This window comes from Crocuta crocuta, unplaced genomic scaffold (genome assembly GCF_008692635.1).
Source record: "Crocuta crocuta isolate KB4526 unplaced genomic scaffold, BGI_CrCroc_1.0 scaffold193, whole genome shotgun sequence".
Classification (NCBI taxonomy): domain Eukaryota; kingdom Metazoa; phylum Chordata; class Mammalia; order Carnivora; family Hyaenidae; genus Crocuta; species Crocuta crocuta.
Window position 1 is genome coordinate 3,274,399 of NW_027529624.1, and position 16,982 is coordinate 3,291,380.

Genomic DNA, 16,982 nt, shown 5'->3' on the forward strand with positions numbered 1-16,982 from the left:
TGCAGCACTCTGTGCCAGGAGCCTTGGAGGCCACAAGAAAGATGGGGTTCCCATGTTTAGGAAGTATAGTTAGGCTGAGAGAGAAGACACATGTGCATGACTAAGCAGAAGTTCAAGGTGGGATTTGCTCAGGTCCAATGGGACTGCCAGCCCTTTTATTCACTGCCCATATTTGCATCCTCGGAAACTAGAGCAGGACCAGGCACAAGACAGGGACTACATGGATGTTTATGCATCTAATGGAGAGATGAGGGTGGGATTCTACTGGCCTGAAAACTCTCCAGAGGAGACAAGCCTTGAGCCCTGAGTAGAACTGTATGAGAGTAGTGATAGGCAGTGGGTGGTACCCAATCATCCCCGAGGCAGACCTCTAGGCCTCATTATTCCAGCGTCCTGAGGCCTGAGGTTTAATGTACTAAGTTTGTGGAACCTGTTGCTTTCGATTCAACTTTGGAAACATCCACAGCTTTCTGGTTATGTAATGTCCAGAGTCAGCCCTGGCTAGGTGCCCTTGGCTGCCAAGCCTGGTCATGGGACAGCTTATGTCTTCAGATGGCCATGGGGAGAGAGGAGTGTGGAGGGGGGGAACCAATGAGATCAGCAACAACCAAAGAAACCCCCCACTCTACAGCCCCTGACAGTCAGTGAGCAAACAGTGAAACACGTTAGGCAAAGCAGAGGTTCAGGAAACACCCCCTCCTGCTCTGGGACAATCCATCACATTGTGGACGCTCTGTGGCCAGCAGATCTGAGAGAAGAGCTGGGAGGCAGTGGTTCCTAAGCTTGCCCAGCTTCCCCACTTCCTTTGGGGCCCGGATGCCAGGGTGATGAGAGGCCCTTCCTGTGGGCAGAATGTCCCATTTCCCCCTGGCTGGTGCCAGGCCGGCCTCTGGGGGGTGACCAGAGGCCAAGTTACATTTGTTCACGCATCAGCTTCAGAGCACATATTCACACTGTCCATTCACTATCCTTTACCCAGGTTCATGGAACCAGGGTGCTGGGCACAGGGAAGTAAAATTCCTTGTTTTACTTCTGACACAGGCTCAGAGGGGAAATGACTTGCCCAGTCATGCATTTAATTAAAGACAGATCTGGTTCCCAAGCTAAGGTGTTCGTATTCCTTCCCAATCCTGTGTGTTCTTTACATGACTCCTCAAATCTCCCTGCCATGTCGCTTTGATCGGCGGTCACTGTCTAATGCCTTTTTATTAACTCTGCCCCTCCTACCAGCCCAATATTAGATAACTTCTGGAAGGGTCATCGCCTTTCTATCCCAAGAGGCCACTGAATTCTGCTGGTCTCCAGGTAGCAGTCAGCTAATCAGGTGTGGGGTGTAGGAATTGGGAGAAGTTCATCCAAATGTCCCTCCCCCCTCCCCCTGCCTTCTCATTCTCTCTGTACGGAGTGCTATGCTTCAGGCCTGGGATACAAAGATAATATTTGTTATAATGAAAATAAGACTCTATTCAAATAACATGTTTTGGGCATTTACTATGTACCAGGCATTCTGCTAAGCCTTTGCATGGATCAGTCCTCACAACAGCCCTATGAAGTAGACACACATTATTCTCTATTTTACAGGTGAGGCAACTGAGACTTGGCAAGGTCATGTAACAGTCAAGTTCATACCACTAGAAAGTGGCAGACTGGAGGGAAGCTATAGAGCCTTTGCCAACAAGGAGATTATAGAACAGCGGAGCTGCAGGCTGATTCATCACTCCTGCCCACCCCCACCCCAATTGTGTGTAGCTCCCCCAGGGAACAAAAAGAGGTTAGCTTGGGTTTGTCGTTTATCATCCAGCAGTGTAGCTCTTGACTTGCAACATCCTGCAAAGGGTGTACTGAAAACTCTTTGTAGGAGGGAAGGAGGGGAGGCCAGGGAGGCGAGCCTGCATGAGTTTTGGCACTGGTCCCTGGGTGGCTTTGTTCTAGTGGATTAGAGAGTCTACCCCAGAGAGTCAGCCGGGGTGAGCAAGGGCTCCCTTAGAGCAGGATTGAAGGAACTCAGAGAACGTGAGAATTTGAGCCGTCCTGTCTGACCTCTCTCTTCTGTCTTAGAGTTCCCACCCCCTCCCCTGGAACTTCTCACCCAGATGAAAGTCGGGCAGACCCTCTCCCGTATGCTAATTACAGAACTGCTTGTCCCACTTTGCAGGCACCTCTTGAGTGTGCAGAGACCCACAGGTGTGCGTGGGGTGGGAGGAGTGTTTGAATATTAAGGGAGCTTATTTCAAACCCAAGGTTGGAGATTAGCTGGAGCAGAGGCACTGGGCTGTAGTGCAAAGGTAGAAGTTTCTAGAATTGGTCGACCTAATCTGTAGGGACCTTATCTGCCATCAGGACCATGGGAAAGTGGTCTGCTTTACCAGGAGCTGCAGTCTGTGCAGTGGAGACATGCTCCCAGGCTGGTGCAGCAGGGGACAACACATGGGGAACATTATGTCCCAGCTGGTCCTGGGAGGGTCCCATGGGGCGGCCCCCTGGTCATGTGCTTTGCAGGTCCTGACTCTGGGCAGGACAGATTTGCTGGGCAATTAGAATGCTTGGCCCCTGGGGACTTCCCTCCTTCAGTGGTTTGTCTACTCACATGAGCACTGTAGCAAGGTCTGGCCTTTGAAGCTCTGGTAGGAAGCTTCTCTGCACGACCCCAGCCCCCCCCCCCCAAAGCCCACAGGAAACTGTTCTCTTCTCAATGCCTGTAACTCTTTCTGCTCTGGGTCTCTCATCCAGCCCTCAATGGAGACTGCCTGCATTGTCTCGTGCTCCCCTGGCCTCCCTTGCAAGACAGCCCGTTCTGTAAGAGAAAGGCCATGCACTTGGTATCTCAGTCAAGCATCTAAAGGCTCTGAAACTCAGGTGCTTAACTGTGGGTTGAAAGGAGTTCAGGATGCAAAGCAGCACCTGGCACAGTTCTCTCTCTGGCGGGCATGACAAAATTATTTGACATAATGGTGACATTTCATGCTGCCAATATAGAGTGAAGACCAGGCATTCCATAAGAAATACTCAAAGCCCCCCAGATTCAGAAACTTCTTTCTTACATTATTTGTCTCTTTACCCTGAGGGAAGCTAACTTCTTAGAACTTTTGTGTACATACTACCAAGAGGGGAGGCCCAGAGGCTTACAGGGTCCAACGTAGTATGTGTCTACACACAAAAGATCACTATTCAGCCTTAAAAAAGGACATTTTGTCATTTATAGCAACTGGATGAACCAGGAGGACATTATGCTAAGTGAATAAGCCAGACACAGACAAATACAGCATAGTCTCACTTTTATGTGGAATCTAAGAAAGTTGAACTCACAGTTAAACGTCTCACAGAAGCGGAGTAGAATGCTCTCACTAGAGGCTAGGGGCTGGTGGCGATGGGGAAATGTTGGTTAAAGGGTATAGAGTTTCAGTTCTACAGGATGAATAAGTTCTGGAGATCAGATATCAGCATGCTGACTAGAGTTAAGAATACCCAACTGAGGGGCACCTGGGTGGCCCAGTCGGTTAAGCGACCGACTCTTGGTTTTGGCTCAGGTCATGATCTCAGGCTTTTGTGGATTCAAGCCCCATTTCGGGCTCTGTGTTGGCAGTGTGGAGCCTGCTTGGGATTCTCTCTCTCCCTCTCTCTCTCTCTCTCTGACCCTCCCCCACTCATACTGTCTCTGTGTCTCTCAAAATAAATAAACTTTAAAATAATAATTTCAATACCAGATTGAATACTAGAAATTTGCTAAGAAAACAGATCTTAAGTGTTCTCACACATATGCAAAAGGTAACTATGGGAGGTGAGGGATGTGTTAATTATCCTGATTGTGGTAACCATTTCACAATGTATACGTATATCAAAACCACCTGCTGAACACCTTAAATATATGCATTTTTACTTGTTGATCCATACCTCAATAAAGCTAGAGAGAGAGAGAGAGAGAGAGGGGGAGAGAGAGAGAGAGAGAGAGAGAGAGAACACTTGCTTAGTCTGAAGTTCCAATCCAACTTTAAATCTCTGCTTTAAGAGATAAGGCTGGGCAAAGAGCCATGCAAAGAAGAGGACCAAACCTTTCCCTCTGCTGATAGAAATTTCAGTAGAATAGTTTTAAGCTAACTTTTAGTGAATAATGTGCACCAAGTACTGTTATAAGTCATTTAATAATTATGGAGTAAATACATTGCCCCATTTTACAGGTGAAGAAACTGAGACCCAAAGAGGTCAAGTAGCTTTCCAAGTGGCTAGTAAGTGGCAGAGACAAGAATTAGACTGCCAATCTGTCTCCAGAACCTGAGTTTATGATTAATCCTCTAGTGCTTTGACTGGATTAGATTACCTTTAACAACTTTTCCAATTCTGAGCTTCTCTGATTTTCTGACTGCAGGACATTACAAACCTATTACAGCCCTCCTAAATTTGTTAAACCAGTTCTCAATCTCCATGCATATAGACCTAATGATACTTTCATGATCAATATTTGGGTCAACATGGGATCATTATAAAGAAAAGATAACGAAATGAGTACAATCTGTCTTTACTGTATTGTCATACTCAGAACTTACGCTGAAAGGCAGCACTGTGTTTGTCAGACCTAATCACTTACAATGTATTAAAGTTACAATACTGTTCGCAAGTGCTACAAGCCATGTTAAAATCAAGATTCCTTCAAATTCTAAAGTAGTGAGAACTGAGCAGTTGAAGTCACTGGACCCTAGACAGGGGGTGATCCTCACTCATAAAGCAGAAAGGAGATGAAGGGGAAAGACCGGCAAGGATGTACTGAGGCTCTGGTGACCTGGGTCTGCAAGACCCAGAACAAGGACCGAGATGAAACATTTTCCAGGAACTCAAGGAACATCCACACCAGAGGAGAAGCTGATGGGCACAGGAGGGAGTGCAGGGAACATTCTTGGAAGGCCACACTGGATGGCACACACACAGCAGTGTTCTTAAGCATGGTTCCTGTTAAAGCCAGAGAGGCACCATCCATCACTGAGGAAGTGGGGGGTAAGATCTGACCCACCCCTGCTCCTCCGCGGCATCATTGAAAACTGAGTGTGCACAGCACTTCTCACAGTGCTTGGCTGCGTTTCCTCATTCAGCTGGTGGGCCTCTTGGAAGAAGAGGGTTAAAAGAGAGGCCAGGTAAATTAAAACCATCTGCACTGATGGTCGCACACAATTAGAACAGCGTTCCCCTTAAAAAGGCAGAGGCTCCCAAACTCTATGGGTCCAACAGACCCTTTATGATGGTGGAGGTCTTCGTGAACCATGTATCCCCACCATCCAGTCCCCACTAAATAGAAAATAAGGAGAAAACCCGGCCCACTAGTACGAATGGGAGGCACTTAGATGAGACACCAATGAGGTGATGTCTGGCTTTTTATTAATTACCGTAAGAAAATTAATAACGCATGCCAGGAGCTAAAGGAGAGACACTGTCCTGTTATAAACCCCTGGAGACCACCAGCTGTCCAGGGCCTGTGTGTTCGGAAAGCTGGGAGGATAATGGGATTGGGCCACAGCTTGCTGCCCCCTCCTACCCTCACCAGCTCACACGGTTAACAGAGTTTTCTCAACAGATCTGAGCCCGTGTAAGATTCATGGTCATGACCTGGAATCACCAAGTGGGTCCAGCCTCATTATGGTCACACCAGTGGCTCTGAGCACATGCAGATAAAGGAGGTGCAACAGCCATAAAGAGCATTTGCCTGTATCAGAGGCCCTTGGGCATGAAGTTGTGAGGCCACAGGAAAAGAGAGCATAGGATAATGGCTAAGAGCATGGGATCTGGAGCAGATTTCCCCATCTGGAATCCTACTTCTGCCCTTTGCCAACCATAATGCCTTAGATTTGCCACTTTACCTGCCTCAGGCCCAGGATCCTAATCTATAAAACGGGCATAAATAGTTCCTGTCTCATGAGGATGTGTTGGAGGTTAATATTAGAGCAGGATTTCTCAACTTGGGTACCCCTGACGTTTGGGGCCAGGTAACTCTTTGCCACGGGGGCTGTCCCATGCATTATAGGATATTTAACAGCATTCCTGGCCTCTTCCCACAGAGGCTGATAGTAGCAACACACCTTCTCCTATTTGTGACAATCAAAAATGTCTCCGGACATTGTCAAATGTCTCCTGAGGTAGGGCTAAAACTGCCTCCAGTTGAGAACCACCATCTTAGAGGATGTTGTAGATAAAAATGGCCAAATATTGGCATTTTTATATGGTTCAACTTAATTATTATTTAATACTAATTAAACTAATTATAATTAATAATTATATTATTTATAATTATTAATTAATAATTATAAAGGGTTTAGTTTAAAAATCTAGAAATTTTGAATACATATTTATATGCTTTCCTGGGGTAAAGGAACCCAGTGCTTTCAACAGATTCTCAGAAAGATAAAAACACGGAGAACCCTGGCCCCGAGTTCAACTTTCACCAACCAAACACAATTTCTGAGTCCTTGTCTGTAAAATGGGTATAATAATCCCTCCTCCTTGGGTTCTTAGGAGGAGACGCTGAGGAGAATGTAAGTTGAAGGCTTTTAGGCACTGAAAAATGTCATGGAGATGTTATCAGAATGCTGGCCACCTGCCTTCTCAGAACGTGGGGGTCAACATTGGTGAGGTGGGCAAGGACCCCTTTCACAGCAAATTCTCTGGATTTCTAGAAAGGTTTGGGATATGAGAAGAGTATATGTCTGGTGCTGTGTTGTGGGCATGTTGGAACGGGAGCTGTGAATGGCTATATGGAAAGGTTTCTCCAGGATGGCACCAACCATGGCTTAGAGAAGAGGAGAAGGGGTGGCTGGGAGGTCAGTGGCCACACGACGGTGGATTAAAGGAATCAGATTTCCATAGAACAAATGACAGCAGGCTTTCTGAGCCCCGGTCCTGCTCTCATGACGTTTCTTCTGCCCACAGATGTACCGAGGCTTCACCAAGATGCCCCACGTGCAGTACATCCACACAGAAGCTTCTGAAAGTCTTTGTGGCCTCAAGCTAGAAGTCAACAAGTACCAGTACCTGCTGACAGGTAATGGCCAACTCTAGCATCTAGGCCGGGTTTGGCCAAGGTCCAGCAGTCCTTTACTTCAGAAGGATAGAGGAGTAATAGACCCTGAAGTGTCCTTAGGACCTTGGCCTTGCACCCAGTGAATTGTAAGGACTGTCTGGTATTGAGTGCACCTTGCTTGGCCTGTGGTGGGAGCTACACTGATGCTGGGTTTTAGTGTCGGCACCACCACAGGGCCTGTGAAGGAAATGGAGTGTTGCCTAGTTTTGCACATTCTCAGCTTTACTATATAAATCAAAAGGGATTGCTAGGACCTGTTCCTCTACACCCACAGTCAACCTACTTATTGGGTCTGGTGTTGAAAGTTACCCACCTTCAGGAAGTCAGTGTAGGCAAGGAAAAAACAAGAACAAAACCAAGAAAGCACTGGTGAGGGGAGGGGAGGGTTGGCTTTCATCCCAACTCCAGTGCTTCATGGGTTTAAGACCTTCTGCAAATCATTTAACCTCTCTGAGCTTTGTTTTCCCCACCTGGGAAATGGGGACACAGTTTTCCCTAAAAGGTATCAGGAAGGATGAAGTAAAATCATCAGGTTGGAAAGTATTTAGCACAGTACCTGGTCTAAGGTGGGTACTCAGGAGGTGAGAATTCCTTCCCCTGTGGCTGGGCTCTGGACACAACTCTCCTCTCGTCCCCTTTCCTCCTCTAGGCCGCGTCTATGATGGTAAGATGTATACAGGACTGTGCAACTTCGTAGAGAGGTGGGACCAGCTTACCCTCTCCCAGCGCAAGGGGCTGAACTACCGGTATCACCTGGGTTGTAACTGCAAGGTAAGCCCTGGAGGGGGCAGGTAGAGGAGATGCTGGCTCATTGTCCCAGAAACATCAGTTCCTGCTGTACTGGGCACTGGGCTCTTGTGCTAAGAAGGGCATGCATGTCGGGCCAGGGCAGAAGGTCAGGTGTGAATAGGGGTGGTGAGGAGTGTTGCCCCCTGGCTGAGTGGTGAAGAAGGTGGGGGAAGAAAGCCTTTCTGCTATAATCTGCCCATCTCAGGGCTGCCTACTTGGCAACAGCTGGGGCATGAGGACTCTTCAGTGTCCCTGGCCTCTCCTGTGGCTCAAGGTGGTGGCAGGTACAAGATCCTTATAGCGGCAGGTCTTGTCCAGCAGTCCCAGCGGGTTCACCAGGGCCGCTGCCTCATTTGTGGGCAAGCTGGCACAGGATTGCTGATGCCAACTGCTGCAGAAGGCCAACCAGCCCCATTCCTTGACTCAAGCATAGGGCCCATGGCACACAGCCTGCCTGTTGTGGGAGGGAGCCAGGCTGTTCTCTCACTTAATTCTCACAACGACTCTGTGTAGTGTTTATTACTACTATGCTCATTTTGCAGATGAGAAAATAGAGGCTCAAGTAATGAGCCCTAGGTCACACAGCTCACCAAGCCTGATTTCTAGCTGAGGGCAGCTAGATGCCCAAAGTTTATGCTTTAATCTTTCTAACTCCTCAATTGCAACCAACAGCTGAGATCTCTCATCCTTGCCTGTTACCATCTGAGAAAGAAAAGTTTTCTCAAATGTCTAATTCCAGCACTTTCTGGCTGTCTTAACAGGAATAAGTTACTTAACCTCTCTGAGCCTCTTTTTCCTTATGTGTAAAGGGAGATAAATCTGTTATGAGAACTAACGTGAATAACATAGAAACACTTAGCAAAACATCTGGTACTCAGTGGCGCTTAGTAGGTGTTGGTGGTTGTTACTGATATTATTTTCACCAAGGGGCTGCTGTGACTGGGCTCCACCTGCAGTGCTCTGACTCCAGACTTGAGCAAGCATCAGGACTGGGGCCACCATGGCAGAGCTCATCAACTTTTGGCTGTTATCTAATTGCAGATCAAATCCTGTTACTACCTGCCTTGCTTTGTGACCTCCAAGAACGAGTGCCTCTGGACCGACATGCTCTCCAATTTCGGCTACCCTGGCTACCAGTCCAAACACTATGCCTGCATCCGGCAGAAGGGTGGTTATTGCAGCTGGTACCGAGGATGGGCGCCCCCGGACAAAAGCATCATCAATGCCACAGACCCCTGAGCACCAGACCCTTCCCCACCTCACTTCCCTCCCTTCCCGCTGAGCTTCCCTCGGACACTAACTCTTCCCAGATGATGACAATGACATTAGTGCCTGTTTTCTTGCAAATTTAGCACTTCGAACACTTAAGGAAAAGTCTATGCTGTCATATGGAGTTTATTTGGAACCATCCTCCTGGCCCCCACCCTGCCCCTTCTTTTTGGTTTTGACATCACCCATTTCCACGCGGGAATTTTTGGGGCCATGCCAGAAAGAATGAGGAATGCACACTCCTCTTCGTGATAATATAATCTATTTTTTTAGGAAAACAAAAACCGAAAAACTTCCCCCATTTGGGTATTGTAACACCTACCCCTCTCCCTTCTCCCCCACCTTGCCATCTCCCAGACCCTCTTCCCCTGTCCTCCATCCCAGTACATAAAAGACACAGACAAGGAAGTTGCTGAAAGGTCAACCGTTTCAGGATCAGTCCAGGGCAGCAAGCAGATAGACTCAAGGTACGCAGAAGACCATATACACTGAGGAGATGCTACTGCATGTCCAACCAGACTATGTCTGTCTGTGTCTGCACATAAGAGTGAGGGAGGGAAGGAGGAAACTGCAGGAGAGGGTCTGAAAGGGTGCAGCACACTCAGCTCCCCCAGCCCAGTGATGTTGGGGTTGACCAGATGTTTCTGAGTCTGGAGCAAGCAGCCAGACCAGAATAACAGAACTTTCTTAGTTGATGAAGACTTAAACATCTGCCTGAGGTCAGGAGGCAATTTGCCTGCCTTGTACAAAAGCTCAGGTGAAAGACTGAGATGAATGTCTTTCCTCTCTCTATCTCCCACAAGACTTCCTCCTGGAAAACTCTGGTAGATTTGGCCAGGAGCTTGCCTTTATGTAAATTGGAGGAATGCACACACCGTACACTATCCACAGATATAGCCAAGTAGAGCTGGGTAGAGAATACTATTTCCAAAGTAGGGTTTAGCTCACCTAGGGGGATGTGTTTGTATACACATTTGCATATACCCACACGGGGACATAAGCTAATTTTTTACAGGACACAGAATTCTGTTCAATGCTGTTAAGTATGCCAGTAGTATAATCTCTTCTATTTTGTTGTCGTTGCTTGTTTGAAGAAAATCATGACATTCCAAGTTGACTTTTTTTTTCCGTTTTAATTAAAATTTGAAATTCTGAACACCCTTGACATCCCTCTAACTGGGGTCATCTGACCTCTGTCCCTCTCCTTTTCTCCTGCTTCATGTTTGGGGCCTTTATTTAACTGCCTTACTGGCTTGGCTCAGATGGGAGATGAGAGTTAGTGTGGGTCAGGGGCCTGGGCACAGGAGGGAAAGCTGCCTCAGCTAGACAGCTGCTTTCCTGGATTTCGGGACAGCCTGCTCTTCTTCCCCCAGCTCACTGCGGGGCACACGCCATCTCCTGAGGTCCTCACCTCATGGGATTAAAATTGGTGGTCACTAGGGAAGCCTGACTCTGCAATCAGCTGTAGGGTGTTTGTTGTGTTTTTTTGAATAAAACTATAATATAAGTTCTCCGATTAAATAAAATTATTTTCAGGTTAAGTGTTGAAAGTGAGATGCCAAGAGCAGGTAATAATGCATATTTTACAGAGTTGGGGGTGGTAGGATGGTGACATTAACATGATCACTCTGTCTCTTCTTTCAGATTATGGCTATTATCCTCTTAGTATTTGTATCTTCAGTTCATTCCACTTTAGGAAACAGAGCTGCCAATTGAAACAGGATTTAAAAAAAAGAAGCAGACAACACATTGTAATGTCTTGCACACACAGAGACACACAGACACACACACAGACACACACACACACATGCAAATGCCCAGGCAAGGTATTTGGCAGAACTCCTGACTGGTAAGGCAGTGCAGGCATCTGGTTTCCACGGTATTCAGTGGATTATCTTGTACCTTTCACCCTATGGTCATGCCATTTAGCAGTTGGGAAACGGGAGGCTTTGCCCTCTCAATGCAGCTGTGTAAACAAGAGGAGCTGAGGTCAGCAGACCAGTGGTCTTTAAAGGGTAAGCCCAAGCCCTTGGTGTTCTGAGATTTTCTTGATTCCAACCTCAAAGTCTTACAAGATGAGTCCCTGACCCAGCCACACAAGTGTCCTCCCACAATTGGACATCAGCGTCCCCTCTATGAAGCATTGGCTGTCCTTGGTCCCTGATGGGTCACCTCCACTCACACAAGGAGGGAACTGGGGTGAGGCCTGATCATGAATCATCTGAAGTTTTCCTGCAGAAATGTTGGTGGAACCACAGTCCCATCTGTCAGGCCCTGACGAAGAGAACATCAGGTTCTGGGTAAAGAAGGGTCCTTTGCAAAGCGATGTTGGCAGAGGGCGGTTTTTGAGCTTTCTATAAGCTATAGCTTTGTTTATTTCACCTGTTCACTTACTGTATAATTTAAAGTCATTTATGTAGCTGAGACACTTCCGTATTTCAATCATATCGTGAACGTTTTATTTTGCTAAATCTTGTGTCATGTGTAGGCTTTAATATGTGTACATTGTGTTTAAGAGAAAAAAAATGAAACCCACATGCCGCCATTTTCCTGAATCAAATTCTAAAGTGGAAAGGAGGGTAAAATACTTCTACTGTGCAGGCAGCTGGACTGGCGAACTGGAGAAATGAGAAGGAACTACCACTTGATACTCATCCATCCCCCTCCCTATCAGCATCCCGGTGCTTCCTGGAACAGGAAGGAAAAGGGGAAAACAGCAAGTACATCCATGTCCTTGCTCTGTATCAACTGGCACTGGGCAGTCTGCTGGTCATTCCCATTCTTTTTCCCCCCTAATTTTTGACCACCCAGTTGAGAAGCCATGATTTCTCCTAAAAACCCAGGGCCATTGGAGCTGTGATTCCAAGACCTCTTGGCCTCATTTGGCCATCTCTTCTCCTTCCCTATCCAGAAAGCACTACACCTGGGCTCTCTGCTCTCAGACCTGTGCTCCAACTGGCTAGGTAGATAATACCAGAGGCTCCTGTCCTTTACCATCACCCAGCTCCAGACCTACGTTATGGCAGCGGAGATACAGCCCATGAGTACCCATTTTTCATATGATGGTTCTTGAACAATTAAAGAAACAAATGACTTATTGGAACAGCTCTGTTTTAGAGACACTGTGGCCCTTAGGAGATAGTACACTCTCTTGCCCCAGCCTTTCATCTAGTGTTTGATGATCACCAATATGGATTACCCCAAGATGGCCCCCAAAAGTTTGGCTCCTGGCTACCAAAAGTAAAAATATCACTACAATAGTTTTACACAAGGCAAATACTTAAAAAATCTGATGACAGAAACAAAACAAAGTGCGGGAATGTAGGGGAGGTGGATATCAACAGCCTCCAAATTGGCTCTTGGGAGCCATGAGGAGGGGAAGAACTTAAAGACCGGTTTGTGCTCTGAGGGGAAGGGCTTCACAGACCCTCCCATGCCCTCACCTTTCCCCTTAGCCAGTCTGCTGTCCTGAGACCCAGAAGTGATGGAGAGAAACCAACCAGAGAAAACCCTGTCTGGAAGGAATGTATTTGTTGCTAAATTTTGTAGCACTGTTTACAGTTTTCCTCCATGTTATTTATGAATTTTATATTCCGTGAATGTATATTGTCTGTAATGTTGCATAATGTTCACTTTTTATAGTGTGTCCTTTATTCTAAACAGTAAAATGGTTTTATTTCTATCACACACCTGTAGTCCCTTGCCTCCTTATATCCTGACCACAACTGGGGGTAATACAGACAGAAGAGGGCCCTGGAAGCTGGTCTTGCCTGGCCTGGCTGCAGGCAAATGCACATTCCACTCCATTCATTCACTTCTACGGCTTGAGCCCACCCTGCCCCAGTCCTTTCCCAAGGCTGGAGCAGGCATTCTAGATTTCCCCGAACTGCTAATCCAGCCCTGACCTTGCTCCCTATTTCCATGGCCAGGGTTCTCCATAGTTCTGTAGTATCCGGATCCATATCTAATTATTTATTAGCAGTTCAATATTCCCAGACTGGAGCCCTGACTTGGCTTTCCCTGTTTACTTCCTAATCATCTCACACCATGAAAGTGAGAGGGGAAGGCTGCAAACAACAGTGCCTGATGCCAAACACCTGCCTGAAATTCCAAGTATGGCTTGGCCTACTTGGGAATGCTAGGAACTCAAGAGGTCCCACTATAGTGGTGAACCCCTCCCAGAGCTTACAGCTGGACCCGTCATCCTCAATGAGCTGGGTTGGCTGCAGACCCCTCACCCAACTTTCATCCCACTGTTGACAATGTTCCAGGGTATAGCTTTTGTCCCTATTTTAAGCTAATCTTCTTTGATCACCTATCATATATCAGGCACAGCACTCTATTTACGTTATTACAGTAAATTTCAACAACCCAATGGTGTTGTCCCACTATCATCCATAGTTTTTAGCTGAGGAAGTCAAGACTCAGAGAGGTTAATTCATTGCTCAAGACCTAGTATGTTGCAGACTAGGATTCAAATTCATTTGGCCTGATGATAATTCTTGAATTTTCTCTACAGTGTTCATACTTTGTTGGGATATGTCAGGTTGCACTTATCCTTCTGTTTTTTAAAATTCTATTTATTTATTTTGAAAGAGAGAGAGGGAGGAGTGGGATGGGGCAGAGAGACAGGGAGAGAGAGAATCCCAAGGAGGCTCCACATTGTCAGTGTGAGCCTGATGCAGGGCTTGAACCCGCAAACTGCGAGGTCATGACCTGAGCCAGAGTTGGACACTTAACTGACTGAGCCACCCAGGTGCCCCTCCACTTACCATTCTTTTTTTTTTTTTTTTTAATTTTTTATAGTTTACTTATTTTTGAGACGGAGAGAGATAGAGCATGAGTGAGGGGCAGAGAGAGAGAGGGAGACACAGAATCTGAAACAGGCTCCAGGCTCCGAGCTGCCAGCACAGAACCCGATGCGGGGCTTGAACCCATGAACTGCAAGATCATGACCTGAGCCGAAGTCAGACGCTTAACCGACTGAGCCACCCAGGCGCCCCTGCACTTACCACTTATTCCAACCAGCATATCTTGGATTCTATGACTCTCATTGGCTCAGATATAAGGGAAAGACAATCAGTGGAGAACCTCTTGGTCTGTTTAGACTGCTCCCACATGGGGCCTGCAGTCTTACCCATTAGTATCTCCAAACAGAATTTCCAGGTAAGCAGCCTGAGCCTGGGACTCTACAAACAGGCCACAGTCCCTAGCTGGGGCATTCGAATACCTTAGTAACCTCCCTGTTCCTCAAGATTCACATTCCTTACATGGCAAGCAGGGGGACATGGCCCTGAATTCCTTTGACCAGTTTAAGAAGACCACCAACACACAATCAGATACATTACAGGCTATTTCCAGCTGCCCAGAAATCTTCCACCCAACTTCTTCTGGCTGTGGGATGAAGAGTTCTCCACGTTTTCAGGAAGACGTTACCCCTCCCGCCCAGCTGTCCTATGAATGGGAGGCTCTGCCATGAGCTCCAAGCTAAGCTCCAACTGCTTCCCAGAGATGACCTCAGGTACATCCACAAGTCAGAAAGCAAAGGGGATACACAAGGAAAGTGCCCTTCGATGACCAATGCAAACAAAGCATTACAGCTTTTATTAAAGTTGGAACCAGGTTCTGCCCAGGGCTCAAGGGAAACAACATCCAACCTTTGAAACATCTTTTATCTTTATTATCAACATTTGGCTCCAAAATGCCAGCTCAAGTTGTCCCCAGGTTGGCTGAAAATTCCCAATATCCCAAGAGATGCCATCCACCTTTGTTATTTGTCCTGCTACCTAACATTTCACCTGAAGAGTTCATTCTTTCCCTAGGAAAGCATGGTATTCTCACAGGACGTTGCAACTCTTCCTTAGAGCCCAGGTGATCAGGGAGTGGCCCCTCACCCCTCTCCTCCATCCAAAGGGACTGAAAACATGGATATCTGTGTTCATTCTATATCATTAAGATAATCAGAGTCAAAAAGGGCACTTACCATTGGCTTATGGTTGGGGAAAAATGTTTGCTCCACAAGTGGGAACTTCTCAGGACCCAGAGAATGGAAGATCTTAATGAGCTGAGAGAACTAGGAGAGAAGAGGGAAGAACATTAGTCAGTCATTGTTATCCAGTATGGTGGAACTTCCCACTTGATCCCAGGCCTCCAGTATTTGACTATTCTGAGCTGAGAGGCAGTAGCTATTCCCTGTTTACAGGATGAAGACCAGATTCCTTGGCTAGAAATTTAGCCTCTCAATTATCTGGTTGCATCAGCCCTTCATTCCTGCCAGGCCACTAAGTTCAGCTCACTTACATTTAATGAGCATTTACTACCCCCTCAACATTTCACCCAAGCACAACCTGCTGATATTCACGCCATGTCTCCAGCCTGCAAAGCCTTTCTTTCTAGAGAGGTAGTCCTACATAACAGTTTAGGGTGTAGACTCTGGATTCAATTTCTCCACCACTTAGTAGCTGTGTAGTCTGGAAAGTTGCTCCAGGCTTCTGAACTTGTTTCCTCATTTGTAAGTGGAGAAAGCAAGAGATCCAATGTTGTAAGGATTAAATACGCAGTGTATTAAAAGCCGTGCCTGGTTCCTAGGAGCACTTGATTGTTAGATATTACTATTTATCATAAATATAGCTGACCCTTGAACAACATGGGTTTGAAATGTGCAGGTCCACTTATATGCAGATTTTTTAAAAACATAAATACAGTACTGATATTACAGTACTGTAACTGTATTTTCTCTTCCTTATGATTTTCTTAATAACATTTTCTTTTCCCTCGCTTACTTTATTGTAAGAATACAACATATAATACACACCACGTATGAAGTATGTGCTAATTGTGTATGTTATTAGTAAAACTTCCAGCCAACAGTAGGCTATCGGTAGTTAAGTGTGGGGGGAGTCAATAGTTATACAGATTTTCAGAGTTGGCATCCCAACTCCTGCATTTTTCTAGGGTCATCTCTGATTTTTCCGGTTTTACCACCACACTCCTTTCCAGCAGTTCGAGCTGCATCCCTTCCACACCTGGCTCCTCTTGCTTCAGCATTTCCTTGTTTCTAGAGAAAGGTCGCTACTGTCTCTAGAGCTGGATGGTAAGCTTCTGAAAGGCAGGCCTTGAACTTAAATTTTTCCCCATCAGCCCACACCACCTAGCACCCTTGGAAGCTCCCTTTGTTCTTAGCACTGTACTTTACCACTGGAATAACAAACTGAGCATGGAAGAGTGGGCCTTGAGAAGAGATAGTGTGGGCAGATGGCTGAGATAACAGTGTGTTGCTAGAGGAAAGCAAGGGGTTTGAGGAGCTTAGAAGAGGAACAGAGAAGGGGTCAGGGTGACTCCCTGGAGCAGATGACACAAGAGAAGATGGAAGGGCACTTCAGGTGTACACTGGAGACACTCAATGGCTGTCAGAGTTGTGGTCCTGGATTAGGGGACAGTGAGAGAGGAAGACAAAGGGTGATTCATGACAGATCCCTGGGAGCCTTGGATTTATCCAGAAAGCAAAAGGGAACTCCTGTTGGATATAAGTGGGAAGGGCATGCGAAATTCTGATCAGGAAGATAGAGAATGCTGTAATTTGTGGCCTAAGGTGGGTGCCCATTGGCTAGAAGGCATGCCAAGTCTTGTACCAGACTTGACTTGGGAGTAACTCAACACTAATGGCTCAGACAGAATGGGTAACTTAAGAACTTTCTGAAACTAGACTTGGTCTGCAAACTCCTGGGGTATAGTCTGCAGTTGCGATGTAACATGGAGTCCAGTTAGAGGGTTTGAGCGATCTCAGAAATATGGGAAATGATGGGGGATCCCTCAGTTTACAGATAAGGATGCTGAAGTCCAGAGAGTGTGTAACTCTATAATC

General features: G+C 46.6%; 2 protein-coding genes across 3 annotated transcripts in view; one reads left to right on the plus strand and one right to left on the minus strand.

Annotated features, from left to right (window-relative positions):
* The window catches only part of TIMP3 (TIMP metallopeptidase inhibitor 3), a 55,394-nt gene extending 42,589 nt beyond the window's left edge, over positions 1-12,805 (plus strand). Inside the window, exons 3-5 of the mRNA XM_077762024.1 lie at positions 6,910-7,021; positions 7,710-7,831; positions 8,891-12,805. Of these exons, the coding sequence (XP_077618150.1) occupies positions 6,910-7,021; positions 7,710-7,831; positions 8,891-9,088 (432 nt within the window). The 3' untranslated portion in view covers positions 9,089-12,805. The remainder of the gene's footprint in view (positions 1-6,909; positions 7,022-7,709; positions 7,832-8,890) is intronic.
* SYN3 (synapsin III) overlaps positions 1-16,982 on the minus strand; it is a 416,215-nt gene that overhangs the window by 280,762 nt on the left and 118,471 nt on the right. For both annotated transcript variants that reach the window (XM_077762027.1, XM_077762025.1), the window contains one exon: positions 15,102-15,191. In XM_077762027.1, coding sequence (XP_077618153.1) covers positions 15,102-15,191 — 90 coding nt within the window. The remainder of the gene's footprint in view (positions 1-15,101; positions 15,192-16,982) is intronic.